General features: G+C 38.9%; 1 protein-coding gene across 4 annotated transcripts in view; it reads left to right on the top strand.

Moving 5' to 3' along the window:
• LOC126299607 (protein purity of essence) overlaps positions 1-21,586 on the top strand; it is a 417,439-nt gene that overhangs the window by 380,468 nt on the left and 15,385 nt on the right. For all 4 annotated transcript variants that reach the window (XM_049991638.1, XM_049991641.1, XM_049991639.1 and 1 more), the window contains exons 73-81: positions 3,877-4,092; positions 5,977-6,258; positions 6,395-6,508; positions 6,608-6,742; positions 9,216-9,452; positions 9,890-10,122; positions 13,847-14,008; positions 15,098-15,256; positions 15,564-15,888. In XM_049991638.1, the coding sequence (XP_049847595.1) occupies positions 3,877-4,092; positions 5,977-6,258; positions 6,395-6,508; positions 6,608-6,742; positions 9,216-9,452; positions 9,890-10,122; positions 13,847-14,008; positions 15,098-15,256; positions 15,564-15,888 (1,863 nt within the window). The remainder of the gene's footprint in view (positions 1-3,876; positions 4,093-5,976; positions 6,259-6,394; positions 6,509-6,607; positions 6,743-9,215; positions 9,453-9,889; positions 10,123-13,846; positions 14,009-15,097; positions 15,257-15,563; positions 15,889-21,586) is intronic.

The following is a 21,586-nucleotide window of genomic DNA, read 5'->3' as shown; positions in this document are numbered from 1 at the left end:
CATTTTGTTACATTCTGTCAATTCATAATGTTCCCATAAACAGAAACAATTTCTTTGTGAATATCCGCTGGTCCCTGACCTTTTGCATGAAGAAAATGTATGGCAGAGCGCACTTCGCATTTGGCGGGATTCTGAATTGGCGCAGCCATTTTAAACATGAACTACTCCAACCAGAAGCAATGTTCAACTGCCGAACAACCGCAAGGAGAAAGCTAACGGTACAAGGTTAACACCAGTGTTGCCAACTTGCTCGCCAAAACTCTTCTGTTCCTCGGCGTACGGTGCATCTTTACTTTCCGAAATTCCCTCGTAGATATAGATTTGTGTGTGTGTGTGTGTGTGTGTGTGTGTGTGTGTGTGTAGGTAGGTTTATGATACATGGCATGTCCTAATGTGCCGTCAACTTTAGAGTGAACAACAACATCCAAAAAGGGGAGACAGCAATCTTTTTCTATTTCCGTTGTAAATTTGATACTAACATGTATAAAATTCAGATGCTCAAGAAATCGATGTAATTCATCCATCCCATGTGGCTGTACCACAAATTTGTCGTCCATGTACCTCCAGAAGACAGTTGGTTTAAAACTTGCAGAGTCCAGTGCCTTGTCCTCGAAGTCTCCCATGCATAAATTAGCTACCAGAAGGGAGAGGAGGTGTCCCATAGGAACTCCATCAATCTGCTCATAAAATTCACCATTAAAGTGAAAATAACATGACAAAAGCAAATGTTCAAATAAGACCATGATGTTCTTCTCAAAATGTTGGCTGATAAGAGAGAGAGTCCTTTAAAGGTACCTTGGTATATAGTACCACATCAAAACAAATGAGCACATCTGTACTATTTAGCCTGACGTTGCTGAGTCACTGAATAAAATCCATAGAATTACGTATGGGGTGACTAAATTTTTCCTTACCAATGGTTTTAATAAGGAAGCTAAATATTTAGCAGAAAAATATATTGGTGAGCCAGTAGTGCTCGTTACATGCCTCATAAACAGATCCTATAGAAACTCATCCTGATCCATCTTGTGAACTTTAGCAAGCCCATAAAATCTCTATGGTACTGTACCTTGCACTTTTAAACTTCTTATGGCTTCCTTTGGTAGTGATGAGACTTTCAGCAAGGCAGCAGTCCTTATTGTCACCGTGTTGTTGATCTTCCGGTATGCACCCGAACTAGGTAAACCACCTATCTTGGACAAATACTCAACAATAGCCCAATTTTCTGCAGGAAATTGTAAAAGTCTAGATTGGAACTAGTGGCATAGTTCATGTTTTATGCAACAATGTTGTTGATGTTTATTATGAGGTGTTCACTTCAGTACAGAAGCAAAATCCACTATTTATTCAGAGAGAAAAAAAAAACTACTTTCTCAGGTCCCACTGTAACCAAAACCTCAGAAATTAACATATTTGGAAGAAATAGCTAAATATTTGCGACAACAAAGATCTACCATAGTTCAATAGAAGTCTTTAATTTTTATTATTAGGAATATGTTAAAAAAGTACACATTTACCTAGGAGCCTAAAAAAAAAAAAAGTGGGTCATCTTATACTTGGGTAAATATAAATACGGTAAGTGTATGGATTTTTCCATGCACTGTTAGAGAGCGGTGTGGTAGAGAAATGATCTGAAGATGTTTGAATGAACTCTGTGCCAAGCACTTACGTGTGAATTGCAGATTAGTAATGTAGATTTATTTTTGTTCTTACCATTTACAAACGTTATAACATGCTTATCGTAATACACTGAGGTGACAAGAAGTCATGGCATACCTCCTAATTTCATGTCTTACCTCCATTTGCCCAGCATAGTACAGCAACTCGACATGGCATGGACTTGACAAAATGTTCGATGTCCCCTGCACAAAAATTAAGCCATACTGTTTCTATAGCCATCCATAATTGCAAAAGTATTGCCAGTGCAGGATTTTGTGTACAAACTAGCCTCTCGATTACGTCCCATAAATGTTTGATGGGATTCACATTGGCAATCTGGGTGGCCAAATCATCTGCTTGAACTGACCAGAATATTCTTCAGGCAAGTCACAGACAGTTGAGGCCTGGTGACATCATCGTTGTTTGGGAACATGAAGTCCGTGAATGACTACAAATGGTCCCCAAGTAGCCAAACATAAGCATTTGCAATCAATGATCACTTCAGTTGGACCAGAGGACCAAGTCGATTCCAGTTAACACAGCCCACACGATTATGGAGCCACCACCAGCTTGCACAGTGCCTTGTGGGTAACTTGGGTCCCTGGCTTTGTGGGGTCTGTACAACACTCTAACGCTACCATCGATTCTTTCCAGCTTAAATCGGAACTCATCTGACTAGGCTACAGTTTACCAGTCATCTAGGGTCCAACGAATACTGTCACAAATCCAGGAGAGATGCCGTTCTCTTTGTTATGAGTGTTTACGTCACTCTAGCTGAAAATGCATTACTGTACTGTGTCGTGCATTGTTTGTCGCATTCTGATGATGGGTGTTTACGACCTGTCGCCGCTCACAGCATGGCTTGCTTTTGTGCGCCCTATCACTGCTTATAATTGAAAAAAGAGAGGAATTGTCTCATTAGTGAAACAATGGCGAGAGACTGTTATTTGTTGTTGCTTACACTGCTGCTTTCTTTGATAATGATCAACAAGAACCAAATAATAGACTGCGTATGATAGAAGATGTTCTGAATGAGAGTTTAGCTAAAATTTTTCTCCATTTGAAAATCTTTGCAGGCGCCTCTTTTGTACATTACATTGTGCACAGAAATTAGTCATCTTAGATTTAAAAATCTAGTCAATTGCCGTGCTTCATTTAGGACTGTATCACTATTAGGCATAAGAATAATATAAATATAAACATGACATGATATGTGTATTCTTCCGCGTTTGCTGTTGTCTCACACTAGTTTCGTAGTTTATTAGGCAGACAGGATTTAAATGAGACAGCAGCAAACACGAAAGAATACATGGCAAAATGTTTATATTCCTATTATTCTTATGTTGAAGAGAATACTGCATGTGATTCACAATTCATAAAAGTTCCTATTAGCAACCATCTCTTCTCACAGGGAGCAAAAAATTCAGAACGTAGAGTTGGCCATATTGATAAACATCCCAAACAGTCTTGCCAGTCGGATTTTCATAGTACATTGAAATGCTGCTACATTTGAAGATGGACAATACGGAATTTGTATTTACTTTGTTGGATAATGTATGAAAATGCAGTGGTCGAAACTCAGGGCAAAGAAAAAAGCTTTTCTTGCACTTTTTTAAATTTTTTTACTGACGCAGAAGTTTTGCCACCAGTATTTATCTTTATGCTTGCAAAGCATGCCTGTGTAGCGCTACATATTTTCGACGGCAAAAGTTAGTTGTGGCAGCACCTACCAATATTTTTCATAACTTCCGCTTACTTTGCACTCGATTCTAAGCCGCCTGCGTTTTTTTGGATTACAAAAATGGAAAAAAAGCGCGGCTTAGATTCGAGTAAATACGGTATGTGGCTGCAATGGCATGATGTAATTAGTAAATAAACAAGCTTGATGAATGACACTTGTAGCAGTGAGCAGAGCATTATAGACACTATGCCAAAATGACTTTGGCCGTGCATCCAGACAAAATTTCATATTTGAATTTACAACAGCTACAGAAGTCTCCATGCATGTCCACCTTCACGTGTGTTACAGGATTGTATCTGTTAAGAGCAAATCATAATGCATTAGTAGTAATTTAGCATTTACAAAAGCTTTGTATTTGTGTATTATCAGGTCTTCAGTCTCAACGAGCAGACAGGATTTCCATATTGTTGTGTATATTTACAGTTTATTGTTGAGACAATTATTTGTTCCGTGACTTATCAAAATTTTACTTTCAGATTATGCTTGACCGGTTTGCTGCTATTAAAGAGACAACAAAGTCAAAACCATTGCTTCAAGTACTATTGAAATTATTTAAGCTCTGCCTTAAGGTAAAACGTAATCAGGAGTTGCTGATCGATCCTGAATTAGGAACTGTTCCTGTTCTTCTCAGAATAGTCCACTTGTGCTTGGTAAATAAATGTGAGAAAACAATCACAGAACAGCTATTACAGGTGAGGATATTTTTACTGCAAGAACAGTGTACATTCAAATCTTAATAATATTTTGAGAATGAATATAATCTTGTGTTTGATATTACCAGCAAGGAATTTCTCCAGTAGAATATTTTATAAATTAATTCATATTTTCTGTTACACAATAATTTGATCATTGTAAACAAGTAAAAGGAATGTTAACACAGTTTGAGGAGATGGAATGCATATTTTTAAGTTTGTTCGTGCCATCCAGGTACGATGTACAATACCCAAGAATAGTAGAAATCTATGCTAGAAAATTACTAGTTGTAGGAGAGGGAAATCATTGTTCTCAATAAAGTAAATCAGTGAGTTACTAATACACACTCCAAACAAAACAAAAAAATGTCTGTTATGTAATGTGTTTGTCAGAAACTGGTTCAGAATTGACTAATGTAAACACAGTATACCTATTGTGACATTATTAGCCAACCAGTTTTCAAAATTGTCAACAGTAATATTTTGGGAAAAATATGACTAAATGAAAAGGATTCAGGCGAATCTCGAACAGTTTTCTACTGTATTATAAACATTAAGATAGTACTTTTTGACATTTCACAGTGGTGACAAATTCAGTGTCACAAGAAATGAAACTGTTGTCTGGCACTTTATGATGCATAGGATAGCATCACTTCATAGATGCATGTGACAAAAATTGTGTACATTGTTGTGTATCCCAGGAATGTGGGTCCACCATATGTCATCATAATATGTTACACAAATTGACAACAAAGGTGTTCGTAATGTCTTCTCCAAATAAAAGTTCAGTACGCATCTTGTTCCATTACTTCATTTTGCCATTTCAAAAATCTGCTTACAATAAGGGCGTGCTTCCTCTGTCCCTTATGGGTGCTGTTAATGCTCAAAAATTTCTTGTCCTGGGCCATATGCCGTTGGTCTCAGTGCTGCACCATTTAAATCACAAGTGTGGCATGTTCCTTTTTCAATCTGGTGGAAACATAAATTACACTGTGTTTTGAAGATTTGCTAACATACAGACACAGAGACAGACAGACAGACGTGTCTCCTTCGTTGGTGCTAAATTTTTTGTATAAATCTTTTGTTATTGATATATTCATGCCTGATGGGATAAATCTTACGTCTGTATTGGAAACAGGTTATTAAACTGAAAGACCTGTTCCTTTCTGTGCTTTAAGTGGTTACATTTTGCTCAACTTTAAGAACAAGCACACTAATTACTTGCTTTTGTTTTAAAACCAAAAACATTATTCTGTCTAGAATACACAATTTTTCATGATAAAAAGTCTTACAAACAACCGGTTATTCATCAGTATACCCCAGCTCTGTTGTTCTTGATTCCTTTGCCTGGTAAGGTGTTTTTAAATAGGATTCACTGTGGTTGAGTCCATAATGATAACATTTTAGAGACAAATCCATACAGTAAAATTCGGTGATGCCTTTACAATTCCCAGGATACTAGATTATTAGAGTCCTTTCAACAGCCGCATGCTGTTGGTGATACTGTCCTTAACCAAGATGATTTTTTTCCTAACCAATTTTTGTGATTGCTTGGGTCTTTCTTCTACATTTGTCCTTTGTGTGTTTGATCATTATGATGTGGAAAAACAAAACAGACGTGTGACGTGGCAAGAATAATGACTGGTAGAACACTTTTGAATCCTTATTTGCAAAAATCTGTCAACTAATTGTAGAAAGTAAGGTTGTAGGTGCATTAGTTATACTGCTAGGACTACTTCAAACAGGACAGTAGTCATATCTAAAATATAATTGGGAAAAGTTTTATCGTGAACTTAGCCAATGTTTTAGTTTTTAAGGTTGTAGTTATTAATATTACATCTCGGTTCTGTGCATGTTGAGTTACTGACAAGTTAAATCTTTCAGATCACAGAAACCATACTGCTGAAAGCCACTTCACGACCTGTTGAAGACTTTCAGAGATTTTCTGCTTCTTTTGGAGGTACTTTACATGTAGAGGCACTGTTGCCTTTTACATCAGTTCCTCCTGTTACAAGCAACCCACCATTGCTGTTGCATCTCACCCGGATTTTGGCAGCTCTTACATACTGCAATGAGGAGAGAATGGCTTTGCTGTGTAATCATTTCAAGTCTGTGATAGACTTCAATAAATTTGATTCTGAGCATACAGCAGATGATGAACAGAAGGTTAGTTTGTGGTCATCATCATCATCATCTTCTTCTTCTTCTTCTTCTTCTGCTCATTACAATTTATTGTTATTGTCTGAGAAACTGGTATTGTACAACAGCTCTTTGTGGCTACTATGATGATACTATGTTGCAGCTTGAACTTTTCTGTACACTAACGGACGGAATTGAACGAAATGACATTGGAAACACATTGAAGGATTACATTATAAGCCTTGGTATTGTACAGAAAGCATTGGACTATATAATGGTAAGTTGTTCATTGCCGTTATTATTATGGTTTGACTGAATTAGTACAGTCACTGTAAAAAAATTATTTTAAAAAATTGCATTTTATTATGTGCTTCAGGTTCGTGCACCTACAGATAAGCCAATATTGGTACGTAGTGACTGTGAGCTGTGGAAGGATTTTATTTCGAAACCTTCACTTAAATACATTCTAAGATTCCTGACAGGACTTGCAGGAAATCACCCTGCAACACAGGTGAGTTGCGCAGTTAATTATAAAGTCAAAGTATTCTAAATTAATCTAGTACATTAAATATTGGCTCCTGCTTAGAGAATCCGTTTGTTAAGTAACTGGAATCTAGTGTGTCAATAAACATAACTGTTGTTCCCACAACCCATTTAATGTTTCATGAATCTGAATAGGTAATTTTTTTTAGTTTGTGCCACCAGTACTCACGTTGCAAACAGAAAAATGCAAATTAAATATTCATAAGTCTTAAATTTTTCTATCCTTAGTATTAAGGTGTTGAAAGTTAAAAGATTAAATTTAGAGGTTGTAAAAATACAAACAAATATATGTGTATGAAATACCATAATTGAAAATAAAAGTTACATAAGATGTAATGATCACATGTACTGTGGGGAAAAAAGTGGTGAAGATAGCAGAATATGTGTGTGTGTGTGTGTGTGTGTGGGGGGGGGGGGGGGGGGGGATTATTACCAAGATGATTTCTTGAAACTCTAATCTGTATGTATTCATCCTCCAACATTGTATGGAATAAAAAGTAAAATTTGCCTAAGAATATGGATAAAATTAGGAAGACTGGCCAGTACTAATATTTAGCATGCACAGCCACCTGCACTGCCAATACACATACCTCAAGCAGAAATCGGGACTCTTAGCTTTTGCAGCAATACATTTCTTCTTAATGAAGATGATCTGTGTGTCTGTATGTAGAATGCACTGAGGGCTGTACATAGAGCATTTAGCATTGATTGTATATTAGTCTATTGGTCTCCGCTCCCTCTTTCCCCAACCCCTCCGCTCCCTCTTTCCCCAACCCCTCCGCTCCCTCTTTCCCCAACCCCTCCGCTCCCTCTTTCCCCAACCCCTCCGCTCCCTCTTTCCCCAACCCCTCCGCTCCCTCTTTCCCCAACCCCTCCGCTCCCTCTTTTCCCCAACCCCTCCGCTCCCTCTTTTCCCCAACCCCTCCGCTCCCTCTTTTCCCCAACCCCTCCGCTCCCTCTTTTCCCCAACCCCTCCGCTCCCTCTTCCCCAACCCCTCCGCTCCCTCTTCGTTGGACTGCCTGCTTTTAACTCTGCTCAGATAGATGTTTGCACTGCCTGATACGCTTCCTGCACTTTTATCAGATGACGTTGCAATTGCAGATTAAGTTTTATTCATGCAGGGGGTTTTTATCGCTTGATCTAAGTGTTTGTCCTGTTTTTGTATTTATTTTTTGGCCTATGATTTTAGACTGTGGTTTTTAGTGCATTTCTTGGTGGTTGGCTTTCCCTTTTTTGTTTCTGTGGTCGGCCAACCGCTGCCACACTTGGCGTGATTTTAATTTCTTTTTTATGGTCTCTGTGCATGTCTTTCTCTACCTATGTCGTCTCTTGTCATCTCCATTGTTTGTTTTTATTCTTTGTAGGTGTCTCAAGTTCGTGACACCCCCCCCCCTCTGCCCCCTCCCTCCTCCTCCTCCTCCTCCTCCTCCTCCTCCTCCTCCTCCTCCTCCTCCTCCTCCTCCTCCTCCTCCTCTCCTCTCTCCGCCCCCTCCTCCTATCTCCCTTCTCTCCCCCTCTGGCCCCTCCTCCTATCTCCCTTCTCTCTCCCTCTGGCCCCTCCTCCTATCTCCCTTCTCTCTCCCTCTGGCCCCTCCTCCTATCTCCCTTCTCTCTCCCTCTGGCCCCTCCTCCTATCTCCCTTCTCTCTCCCTCTGCCCCCTCTTTTGTCACTTCTGGCCCCTTTCCCCCCCCTTCCTCCCAGTCTTCCCCTTCCTCCCAGTCTTCCCCTTCCTCCCAGTCTTCCCCTTCCTCCCAGTCTTCCCCTTCCTCCCAGTCTTCCCCTTCCTCCCAGTCTTCCCCTTCCTCCCAGTCTTCCCCTTCCTCCCAGTCTTCCCCTTCCTCCCAGTCTTCCCCTTCCTCCCAGTCTTCCCCTTCCTCCCAGTCTTCCCCTCCACCTCCCCGTTTCGCATGTCACCCCTTGCCCACTTCTATCCTATATTCCCTATTGCTCCCTTCTCCCCTTCCCTCTATATCCACCATTGTACGCATCTCCCTCTTATCAACCCTTACCCCTTTTCTCATCCCTACCCCATCTCTCCTTTTCCTCCCATCTTCTTCCTTCTCTCCCTTCCTGCTCCTCCCTCTCCTCACCCTGTCCCCTCTTCTCTCTCTCCTTCCTACCTACTTCCCCCTTCACTGTCCTCTTACTGTTCACCCACATTACCCCTATTTCCCTACTCCTCTTCTAACCCCCCACCCCCATAAAACCCACTGTTCTACAGCTCCTCTTCACTATTTCCTATGGGCCCTCTCCTCCATTCTACATTCCCCCTGTCCTACAGCTCCTCTCTCTCCTGTACTCCTGTCTGTCCGCCCTCCCCTGCTCAAACTTTCCCCACACCTGTCGTCTCTACCCCCACTTCTCTCCTAATCTGCCTCACACCCTCATTACCAACTCAAACTTCTGTTTCAGTTCGTGGATTTTTTGTGTGTGTTTCAGCTGGCAGTTTCAGCAGAGTGTGTACCAATCATCCATCAGCTCGAACAAATGTCATCAGATGAACATGTAGGTTCCTTGGCTGAAAACTTACTGGAAGCTCTGCGTCAGCATCCAGAAGTGGCTTCCCGCATTGAAGAGGTTCGAGAGTATACCCGAGCAGAGAAAAAACGTCTTGCAATGGCTATGCGGGAGAAACAACTAGGAGCACTTGGAATGAGAAGCAATGAAAAAGGACAGGTTTGAAGCTTATAAATTTAAAACATTAAACAATTTTATGTATTTAAGTGCCACTGGTTTCAACCAGTCCATGAAATTTCTTGGATGAATTACGGCATCGGTGGTTGGAAGTTCTTTTGTTGGATATGTTTGTAATAGTCTTTTAATATATGAGCTGGATCTAATTTGTTAGACATTTTTTTGTAAAAAAATTTTTTGTTTTTAATGTAGTCATTATATTCATGTAACATGCTTGTTCTAGTATAGACTTCATGGAGACAAGTGAACTTTGGAGATAACTGCATTTACATTTGTAATGGCTAGTGACATGATCAGCTGATTTTTAGAAATGCTTCCTCAAAAATTTGTATAGAAAATGTAAGAGAGAAATTTGGAGCAAGTAGATAGAATATAGTATAAATATTTATAAATGGTTCTTTCTTCTGTTTTTCATATAGGTTACATCTAAGAGCCCTCATCTGATGGAGGATCTTGGTGAAGAAACAGGTCTTGTGTGTGTTATATGCCGTGAAGGTTATAAGTTTCAGCCCAAGAAGGTCTTAGGTATTTACACATTTAGCAAACGATGTAATGTTGAAGAATTTGAACCAAAGCACAGGAGAAGTTTAGGGTATACTACAGTGACTCATTTCAATGTAGTTCACGTCGATTGTCATATGGCGGCAGTTAGGTAAAAAACTTATTTACTTTTATTATTATTATTATTATTATTATTATTATTATTAGTGTAGTTATTAGTTGTGATATTATTGTAGTTATTAGTTGTAATACTATGTAGTAGCACATTCAATAAGTATTTGGTTATACTTAGCTCAACAGAGAGGACTTTAATTGACCTTATGTCATCACTAATAGTGGAAACACATTGAACACATTCAAACTATGAAAATTATTTATGAAAGTGATGAACTGATAATATGCTTAACTTCTCTTTATGCTTTTGTCTTTTCCTTTCATTCTCCTCTCACCACTGCCACCACCACCACCACCACTACTACTACTATTACCACTACCACTATGGACAGCACTTCTGCAAGAAAAGTGAAGAATGAATCAGTACTTGATATGTGGCTGTGTAATATAGACTTAAAGTTGTAATAAAAAACGTAGTAGTCTTAGTCAGATTTGTGGAAGTGGGAGAAGTTGGGTGGAGTTTTCATACACTAAGTTTCTTAACATTTTATTTCACAAGTAGATGCCAGTCCACAATTTTAAGTGTAATGGGAAAGATCTGTGTCATCTGTCCTATGCATTTTGCTTGCACAGGAAGAATAATCAGAGTTTTGACAGTATACATTTATTCAACATTTCCCCCTTCCCTTCTTCAGACAAATACATTTGTATTGTCACTGTTGCAGTTCTTGTAATCCATTCAAATGAAATCATATGACAGACAATCAAACCAGCTCTCAACAGCATGTTTTGACACCGTCAGTGTAATCACAATGATAACTTTTTGCCACTTCAGGCGTCTCTTCAGCTTAAGAAACTGAAGCTAGTTCAGAGGCACCAGGCCAGGTGAATTGAGGAAGGGTGAGACAATGGTAAACAGGCTGGAAAAACTGTGGCTTTCATTTAATTTCAGAACTTGGGAAGAATGTGGTGGTGTATTGTCATGCAACAAAAGAATTCCTTTGGTAAAATTGCCAAGGCATTTCATCATAGTTGCCCAAATCAGCTGGTTAAGAAATCTGATGTAATACTCTCTGTTTATATTATGGCCATTAGCTAGATAGACCACCAACACAATACTATCTTTGTCCCAGAAAAATGGTACCGTTAATTTTTTGACAGATTTCTGGGTGTTGAAGTTCTTCAGTCATAAGAACATATTATGCCACCGTTACTTTGACTGTTCCTCGATTTGAGGATCATTAATGTAGGACCAGCTGTAATTCTCAGTCTCTAGCCTAGCCAAAAAGTCCATTAAATATCAGATTGGTCCAAAATAACTCAATGTCCCAGTATTTGCTGTCTTATAAGTGTTAAAACATTTTGGCACTCACATCACTGAAAGCTTTCTCATGTCAAAGAAATTGTTAAAAATGAAACCAATCCAACTCCTGGTAGATGTCCAGCATTTTGGGTATCTTTTTAATACATATTCAGTGTTATTCAAGAATCCACATATGGGCAATAGAGATTGTTGCTTGGTCTATTGATGATGTGGGCTGCCCACAATGTTGTTCACCTTCTGCAGTGAAATGCTCAGGTTGAAACAAGACACTCAAGTTTTGGCATTGCTGTGTGAAGGACACTTCTCTCTAAGTTTTTATGGCTTCTTCGAGTTAGTATTATTTCCTGGCTCTGTCTGGACCAACAAAATCTTCATGGCACTCTGATACTCCGAAGACATATAACTTCCAGAATGAGATTTTCACTCTGCAGCGGAGTGTACACTGATATGAAACTTCCTGGCAGATTAAAAGTGTGTGCCAGACCGAGACTCGAACTCGGGACCTTTGCCTTTAGCGGGCAAGTGCTCTACCAACTGAGCTATCCAAGCACGACTCTCACCCAATCCTCACAGCTTTACTTCTGCCAGTACCTCGTCTGATAGAGCACTTGCCCGCAAAAGGCAAAGGTGCCGAGTTTGAGTCTCGGTCCGGCACACAGTTCTAATCTGCCAGGAAGTTTAGACATATAACTTCCTTGTGCCTCTGCCATCTCTCTGTTAAGAATTGGACATGTGGTACTTGAGTACTTAAATAACACAATTTCATAGTATATCAAAATTATATTTCAGTTAAAACTTCAAGGGAACAAAACAGGAACTTCTTGGCCTCCTTTTGCAATAGCATCAATGATTGTTCATAGACATGTCAATTCGGCATATAGTCTCCTTGGGATACACGTGTGTGTGTGTGTGTGTGTGTGTGTGTGTGTGTGTGTGTGTTTTTAGTTCCTGTAGTGTATCTCTGCAGGAATTAGGTTATATGCACCAGAACATAATTTAAGATCATTGTGAAAATGCAAAGAAGGATATCTAATACATCCTGTACTAGTCCTTTTCTTATTATAATAGCAATAAGACATCATCACTGTGTGTGATAAATTTTGCAAAAATCTGACTGACACCACATTGCAGATGCCTGTTTTGTGTGGCAGTGCTACACATTGACGTACCAACATATCACACTGTATCCACCAGAGTTCACACCCAGATGTTTTCTTTTGTAGTCATCACAAACTATCTAAAAGGACAAAAAGATTTTAAGTTAAACGTGTTCAGTGACATACTTTGCAGCCACATTTAATTGCTGCTTCAGGTCATATTGCCGAAACATATTTCACATAGTGGAATTTGGTTACATTCAAGTTGTAAACTTGGTAAAGGGCCTGTTTTATACAATATTAGTGTTCAGTTTCTTCTTTTGCTCATCCCTTTTCATTGAAGCCGCTTCAAGTAATTTTTGATTGAAACTGGTAAGTACAATTTGTTCTTAAAGTTATGTATTAATACATGCTTTTGCGGCGATAACCGTGGATAAAACATTCTTGGGTTTCAAGCCGCGTAAAGTGGTTTACTGCCCACAAGCTTTCAGCAGAGATCTCCTTTGCCATTGTCAAGTGGATGACTGTCGTGTGGTTGTCATTGCCGTGCTTATATAGCCACGCCCTAGCTCATGGTGTCGCTCGTGACGTTGCTTGTGACGTCACTGGTTCTCAGAACCGCACCATATATGGTAATGTTTTAGTCTCACGACCACCGGGCCCACTTCAACTCCCTAAACACCGGATCCCACACTGTACTCAGGTGCATTGCAGATGGTGGATTTCAGCTAAGTACAGCATGGGATCCGGTGATGGAGTTGAAACAGGCCCGGCGCTCGCACATCCAAAAGAGTACCATATGTGGTAACTGTGTTCGCTCTTAACTGGATTGGTGGGGAGTCAAATATAGGTGGGGGGAGCCAATGCCTGCTCTCTGACCTATGTACTGACTTGATTCATATACTGTTACTTCTCTTTAAATTATTTTTCAGCTCTGGCATCAATATTGCTTTCAATGCCGACATTTTACCATTCTTACATAATTTCATAATTTAGTCAATTTTTTGGATGAAACCACACTCTCTTGACCAAGGCAGAGATGAACTCATTGTTTACTCCCTTAAACTCCTAACCAACCAACTATAAATGTTACACAGATATATAAAATAACAAAATGGGATTTATATAACAGCATAAAAGAAGTTCATGAGATTTCTCCAGCCCCTCCCTTCTCTACCCCCCCTCTCCCTCTCTTCATGCCACCCTCCCTCCCTCTCTTCACGCCACACTCCCTCCCTCCCAGTCCCATTTCAGCAGTGTTTCATCAGAAGTTTAGCTACATCAGTGCTTTAATTACCTCCCGTTATCTTCCTCATTGAGTGTTCATCTCAATGTTACAGATTGGCTCGTACTAGAGATGAATGGGATTCAGCAGCATTGCAGAATGCCAACACAAGATGCAATGGATTGTTACCAGTTTGGGGTCCACATGTCCCAGAATCGGCTTTCGCAAGTTGCCTGGCGCGTCACAATACATATCTTCAGGAAGGCACTGGACACAGGTTAGGTTCTTTGTAACATAAATAAAATAATGCTCATTGTGATAAATGTTATTTCATGTGAACATTCATTTATCCTTGGCTGTAATTTTTCTCATTTAACTGCATAACTCTAAGAAAACGTGGCAAAAGGATTGTCAGTGCAGGAATTTAGCCAGTGATATAAACAGCTTTATGTTGAATGGTGCACAACTACAGTAACTTAAGAATTTCCTTATCCTCCTCAGTGTATATGCATTTAATTCATGTTTGTGCAGTTTCTGTATTACATATTAAATGAAAATGTGTTTCAGTTTGTTCCACATCAGTGAGGAACATTTAACTTGGAATCTTTAAAATTAACATAAGCATGTCCTTTTTTGTAGTGTTTTTCCTTTTTAAAGTTCTGTGATTGTACTTTTTCATCTCTGAAGATGACAATTTTTAAAAAATGGGTTACATAATAACTTGCGATTTGATTTTAAAAATAAATTCCTTGCCAAAAACAAAAGACACTAAAATAAAACTTATTTAGTTTCAAACTACGATGGGCAAGTAATTGAAGTTGAACACCTGAAGTTTCTGAGATTTGAATTAAACAGGGCATTTTCTTGGGAATTGCGCATTACAGAGTTTCACCAGAAATGAACAATGTTACTTTTTTTTCTCTAAATAACTTAAACAGTTATCTAAACAATGAACAAAAGCTTGTCTATAATGCTAATTTTTCATTTACTGTAGATTTATGGTGTTACATTTGTAGGTCCCCACCGAATAACTTCAAATCAAAAACAATTTGTTGTAGCAGTTAGTTTTTGAAGTTTTGTTCATTAACTGTGGCTCATTTTGCAACATTTTTGGTTGGTGTCTAAAATAAATGTTAATAATAGAGCAGCAAGCAGCATACCTGTGACTTTTAATCCTAAACTGGGAAAGTAAAACACATTCCCTTTATTCTTTGTAAGACTTGGAGCTATTAATGTTTCTCATAATTTTTTGTTTTTACTTCTGTGTAATTGGGCTGGAGTGTGTTCATGGATAACTGTGCAGCAACTTTTTTTATAACTGTGCAGAAATTGATTTTTGGTAACTTTGTTGTATCATTGTCAACAGGGACATAACATACCGATCAACAGTGCACGACTTGAAATTGCTACTTCTGCGCTTTGCCCAGGAGAAGAGTTTCCATGAAGATACAGGTGGTGGTGGTCCACAGTCCAACATGTTTCTTGTGCCATATTTGTTGCATATGGCACTGTATATATTCACTACGTAAGTATTGTTACTGGAACACTGATTTTTCCTTGCCCAACTGATTTGTTGTATGCTTTTCTCTTTGATCTTCCTTTGAGTGTGTACTTAAATCGTGAGTTTGTAATGATAAATCAATCCACTTTAGTCACAATTCTGTACTCAGTATTTTGGTACTGTATGTAGTTGGAAAAATATCATGAAAAAAAGCAATGCTCCAATGTAAATACTAAACACCTTGTGCATTACTGTGCAATTGAAATTATTCTTTTTGTGCGTGTTTTCAGTGAGTGCTTAGTTTCTAAAACATAGTTTTCTGTCTTTATAGAACACGTTCATGGGCACGTGAGGAAGAAGAAATGATTAGTTATCTTTCCAACCCACATGGCTGGATAAAAGACTGTTACATTGCAGAAGGTCCATTATATAAGTGTGTCATGTACTTACTACTTCATTCACCTGCCCGGTGGAAGGAGGATCGCTTCCGTCACCTTAACAGGCTCATAGTTTTGGCTCAAGCTCGTGCAACACAACCCAGTGGTCCAGGGCCAGAAAATCGACTGCTGGACCTGGAAGTCAAAGACTACTCAGTGTACAAACCTTACGTTGTCTTCTTTGGTCTTGTTGATGGCATATACAAATACATTTTGAAGGTTAGTAACAAAACTCACTCTTGTAAGAAATGTTTATATATACGGGGTGAGTCAGGAGGAAAGATACATGCTTTGAAATGCGATAGTATTAGTGATTCTGAATAAAAAACTTTTTATGGACATATGCCCTATTGCGATTGGTTTCCAAGATAGAACACAGTTAGTATCACTTTTGTATGAATGTTTTTAATAACTTGAAAATCACACACTCCAACAAAAACGTGTCTCAGTACACAATTAAAGTAAATTAAATTTGCAGCAAAAAAGTTCCTATTTATTTTTTGTCTAGGACTAACAGTTTGCATGAAGAGATCGCGAGAATATTGGAAACCTTGTGCAACACGTGAGAATTGTAGCTTCAGTACTTCTTGTAGGCCAGTATGGTGTAGTTTTCTGACTTGATAGGCCACAAGCATCCTGTACCAAAATGTTGTTTTCAACTTCCTCTATACTACTGTGGTACATTGTAAATAATGACAATGAATAATACAGAAAATAAATAGAAATGTACATTAAAAGTGTTCTATCTCGGAAGCCGTTCGGAATAGGGTATATGTCCACATCAAGTTTTTTTTGTTCAGAATCACTAATGCTGTCACCTGTCAAAACATGTACCTTTCCTTCTTACTCACCCTATATATATATATATATATATATATATTAGAGAGAGAGAGAGAGAGAGAGACAGAGAGAGAGAGAGAGAGAGAGAGAGAGAGAGAGAGAGAGAGAGAGATGTGATTTGTGTATTAGTATTTCAGTAAATTTGCAGTGAATAGGTGTAGCTTGAAAGAACAGTGTATACAGTTAAAAATAAGAATAAGAATAATAATAAATAAGATTTTTGGTTGCAGTGTCTTGACCTGCAAAAAACTTGATATATTCCCAGAAATTTTACACTCTATTCCTTTTTGTATGGTTGTATTGTCAATGTACTCTTCCACTGTCATTCGTGCATTTGTATATTAAATTCCATGACCAGTATATTGATCAATTTCTTTCAAATACTGTACAATACCAGTTCACAGCAGATCTGTAATTCAGACTGCACTTTTGTGAATATCAGGCATATCACCTGCTCATAAAACTATTTTAGAACTAGAACTTTATCAATAACACATAAAAGAAAAATGGGTATAATTACTTCAGGGACGTCGAACAGATGTGCAGAACTATAGAACTATATCTCTAACGTCGATCAGTTGTAGAATTTTGGAACATGTATTATGTTCGAGTATAATGACTTTTCTGGAGACTAGAAATCTGCTCTGTAGGAATCAGCGTGGGTTTCGAAAGAGACGGTCGTGTGAAACCTTTTTCGAAACCCATCTTGCGCTATTCGTCCACAAGACGCAGAGGGACATAGACACGGGTTCACAGGTAGATGCCATGTTTCTTGATTTCCGCAAGGCATTCGATACAGTTCCCCACAGTCGTTTAATGAACAAAGTAAGACCATATGGACTATCAGACCAATTGTGTGATTGGATTGAAGAGTTCCTCAATGGAGAGAAGTCTTCCGAAGTAAGAGTGATTTCAGGTGTGCCGCAGGGGAGTGTCATAGGACCATTGCTATTCACAATATTCATAAATGACCTTATGGATGACATCGGAAGTTCACTGAGGCTTTTGCAGATGATGCTGTGGTGTATTGAGAGGTTGTAACAATGGAAAATTGTACTAAAATGCAGGAGGATCTGCAAGGAATTGACACATGGTGCAGGGAATGGCAATTGAATCTCAATGTAGACAAGTGTAATGTGCTGCGAATACATAGAAAGATATTTCCCTTATCATTTAGTTACAAAATAGCAGGTCAGCAACTGGAAGCTGTTAATTCCATAAATTATCTGAGAGTACGCATTAGTAGTGATTTGAAATGGAATGATCATATAAAGTTGACCGTCGGTAAAGCAGATGAAAGACTGAGATTCATTGGAAGAATCCTAAGGAAATGCAGTCCGAAAACAAAGGAAGTAGGTTACAGTACGCTTGTTCGCCCACTGCTTGAATACTGCTCAGCAGTGTGGGATCCGTACCAGATAGGGTTGATAGAAGAGATAGAGAAGATCCAACGGAGAGCAGCGCACTTTGTTACAGGATCATTTAGTTATCGCGAAAGCGTTACGGAGATGATAGATAAACACCAGTGGAAGACTTTGCAGGAGAGACACTCAGTAGCTCAGTACAGGCTTTTGTTAAAGTTTCGAGAACATACCTTCACCGAAGAGTCAAGCAGTATATTGCTCCCTCCTACATATACTGTATTTACTTGAATCTAAGCCGCACATGAAAAATGACACTCGAGATCAAGGAAAAACAATTTTCCCGAATCTAAGCTGCACCTGAAATTTGTGACTCGAAATTCAAGGGGAGAGAAAAGTTTTAGGCCGCATCTCCAAATCGAAACAAAATTGATCCATTGTAATATGAGACACAATTTAGGTCAAATGAATGACGATACAGCTACAGTAGTTTGGTTCGAGTCGTAAGCTTAGCAGATAAGCTTTACCAGGCAGCCATTGCTATGCGTCAGGCGCTACGTCAGTGTTTATACGGGTACCCTTCCTTTTTCACGTGCTTCATCTGGTTAGAATTGATTGGTTATTTTTCTTTGATCTGATAAGCGCTGTTGTTGTTTACGTCACTCTAAGCTGAAAATTCGTTACTGTACTGTGTCATGCATTGTTTGTCACGTTCTGATACTCCGTGTTTACAGCCTGTCACTGCTCGCGGCATGGCTTGCTTTTGTGCGCGCTACCGCCGCTGACAATTAAAAACAAATCGTCTCACATGCGAGACAATGGCAAGAGACTTCTATTTGTTGTTTATTATTACTTACACTGCTGCTTTCTTTGATAATCGTCAACAAGAACCAAATAATAGACTGCGTATGATAGAAATAGATGATGTTCTGAACGATACTTTAGCGAAAAATTTTCTCCGTTTGAAAATCTTTGCAGGCGTCTCTTTAGTACATTACATTCTGCACAGAAATTAGAGTCATCTTAGATTTAAAAATCTAGTCAACTGCTGTGCTTCATTTCTGACTGTATCACTATTAGGCACAAGAATAATACGAATATAAACATGACGTGATATGTATATTCTTCCGCGTTTGCTGTTGTCTCACTCTAGTTTCGTAGTTTATTAGACAGACATTATTTAAATTAGATAGCAGCAAACACAAAACAATACATGGCAAAATGTTTATATTCCTATTATTCTTATGGTGAAGAGAATACTGCATGTGATTCACAATTCCTATAAGCAACCATCTCTTCCCATAGGTAGGAAAAAATTCAGAACATAGAGTTGGCCATATTGACAAACATCCCAAACAGTCTTGCCAGTCGGATTTTCATAGTACATTGAAATGCTGCTACATTCGAAGATGAACAATACGGAATTTGTATTTACTTCGTTGGGTAATGTATGATAATGCAGTGGCCGAAACTCGGGGCGGAGAAAAAAAAGCTCGTATTCCACTTTTCTTAAATTTATTTACTGATGCAGAGGATTTGGTGCCAGTATTTATCTTTGTGCCTACAAAACATGCCTGTAGCGCTACATATATTCGACGACAGAAGTTAGTTGTGGCGGCACCCACCAACATTTTTCAGAACTTCCGCTTGCTTTGCACTTGATTCTAAGCCGCATGCGGTTTTTTGGATTATAAAAACTGGAAAAAATGTGCAGCTTGGATTCGAGTAAATACGGTATATCGTGAAGAGACCATGAGGATAAAATCAGATAGATTAGAGCCCACACAGAAGCATATTGACAATCCTTCTTTCCACGAACAATACGAGACTGGAATAGAAGGGAGAACCAATAGAGGTACTCAGGGTACCCTCCGCCACACACTGTCAGTTGGCTTGCGGAGTATGGATGTAGATGTAGAGGGAAGCTGTATTTATTGTTGGTAGTTTCAGATCATAAACTACTTGCAGATTTAAGAATCATTGTTTTTTTTAGGTGAATAAGATATTTCTCAAGTCCCTAATTAGCTCCTTTATTAGTGAATTCAGATCAGATTAAGTAAGTACGCAAGGTAACTTTTCTGTTGATACCAGTTGTCTACATAGTATATGACCACAGTAGTTACAGTTTTATAGACGTTCCTTTTCCATGGCATTCACAGTCCGTATGCGTTAGCAAGTCTCTAAATGTAGTTATGAAGCTATCAACACTTCTCAAGATCTATACAACAGTGATTATCAGGCATTCCATTTTTTTCAATTTTAAATTTAGTGTCCTATAGTCTGCAAGCCCTTCAACCTATAGCTTATGACATCTGCTGCACAGTGATAGTCACTAAGCAACTGTTCAGCTTGTATTTTCTATTGAAAGTGAAGCAGTAGATCACGGATAGTGGGCTACAAATGCCAATTACCGCAGTTTTGAATTATGACAAGTTCATAAGTTTTATGCTGTATCTAAATCCTTATACTTAATTCTGAGGCTTCCAAAATGTGTGTTAATTATTTTAAGACCATTTTTTGTGTGTTGGATCACCCAAGGTTCTGCCAAACTGTTCAACTGACTCGGCATGCTTGCCTGGTTTCTTAAATTTGTCTGATTATTAAAATTTTCATGTGTGTTTGGTTTATATTGTTTCACAGCAGTACAGTTGTTGGCTGCCTCTCATAGCTCCTGTATTTAATTTACTAGCCTTTATTCCACATGGTTATTGATGGAGCACTCCCCAATTTGTAAGGTTCTGTCGGTTGGTTGGTTTTGGGGAAGGGGACCAAACAGCCAGGTCATTGGTGCCATTGGATTAGGGAGGGATGTGGAAGTAAGTCAGCCATGCCCTTTCAAAGGAACCATCCTGACATTTTCCTCAAGCAATTTAGGGAAATAACGGAAAACCAAAATCAAGGTGGCCAGACGCAGGTTTGAACCATTGTCCTCCCAAATGCATCTCCAGTGTGCTAACCACTGCATCACATCACACAACGGCTTTTTGTATTTAAACTGCTTAGGCTGAACAAGTGCTGCATTAGGAAGATAAGTATGTATGCTTTTAAGATTGTCATTAGTTTACAGCTTTTTCTCCAGCAAACTGCCATATCAGATCAAGTCCATGTGGAATATTTACAATAATGACTTTTGCGCTAATTCACTTCCCAAGGCTATTTTGTAGCTTTGTAGCTTAATTGCTTGATTTCTTGGAACCTCATTTGAACCTCTGTTATAGCCATTGTTGTTAATACGATGGGCTGAGCGGATTTCCAGGGTGGGATGGATCTTTAGTTCCGCCAACACCTCCGCCTATGTGATCACAGGACTGAGTTTTGTGATCACAGTGGTGAGGGTTGGCAGATGACGAGGGGGTTGGGGCTGATGAGGAGAGGAGAATATAAGGAATGGAGTGGGGGATGTGTTGGGGTAAAGGTGATACGGGAAGGTGCCACAGGAGATCAGTATTGTCTTGCATTGTCTTGCTTGCCAGGCTTCACAAGCTTGGCAAATGGTGCTGCCAACTTGAAAGTAGTTTACAACTAAAAACCATCTTGAATTTGCACTATGGTTTGTAGATTAGCTTTCACATCAAGAGCTATGAATCCTGTTGCCAATTTTATCTTTTGCTTGCTGTATTTCTGGTGTTTGATTTAAAGCATTTGATATTAGCAACTGTGTTTTGGCAGCACATTAATTTATTGATTAAGTTTGCTTACCTTCTTGGCAGTGACTA

This window comes from Schistocerca gregaria, chromosome X (genome assembly GCF_023897955.1).
Source record: "Schistocerca gregaria isolate iqSchGreg1 chromosome X, iqSchGreg1.2, whole genome shotgun sequence".
In the NCBI taxonomy this organism is placed as follows: domain Eukaryota; kingdom Metazoa; phylum Arthropoda; class Insecta; order Orthoptera; family Acrididae; genus Schistocerca; species Schistocerca gregaria.
This window is presented reverse-complemented; position numbering and strand designations above follow the sequence as displayed.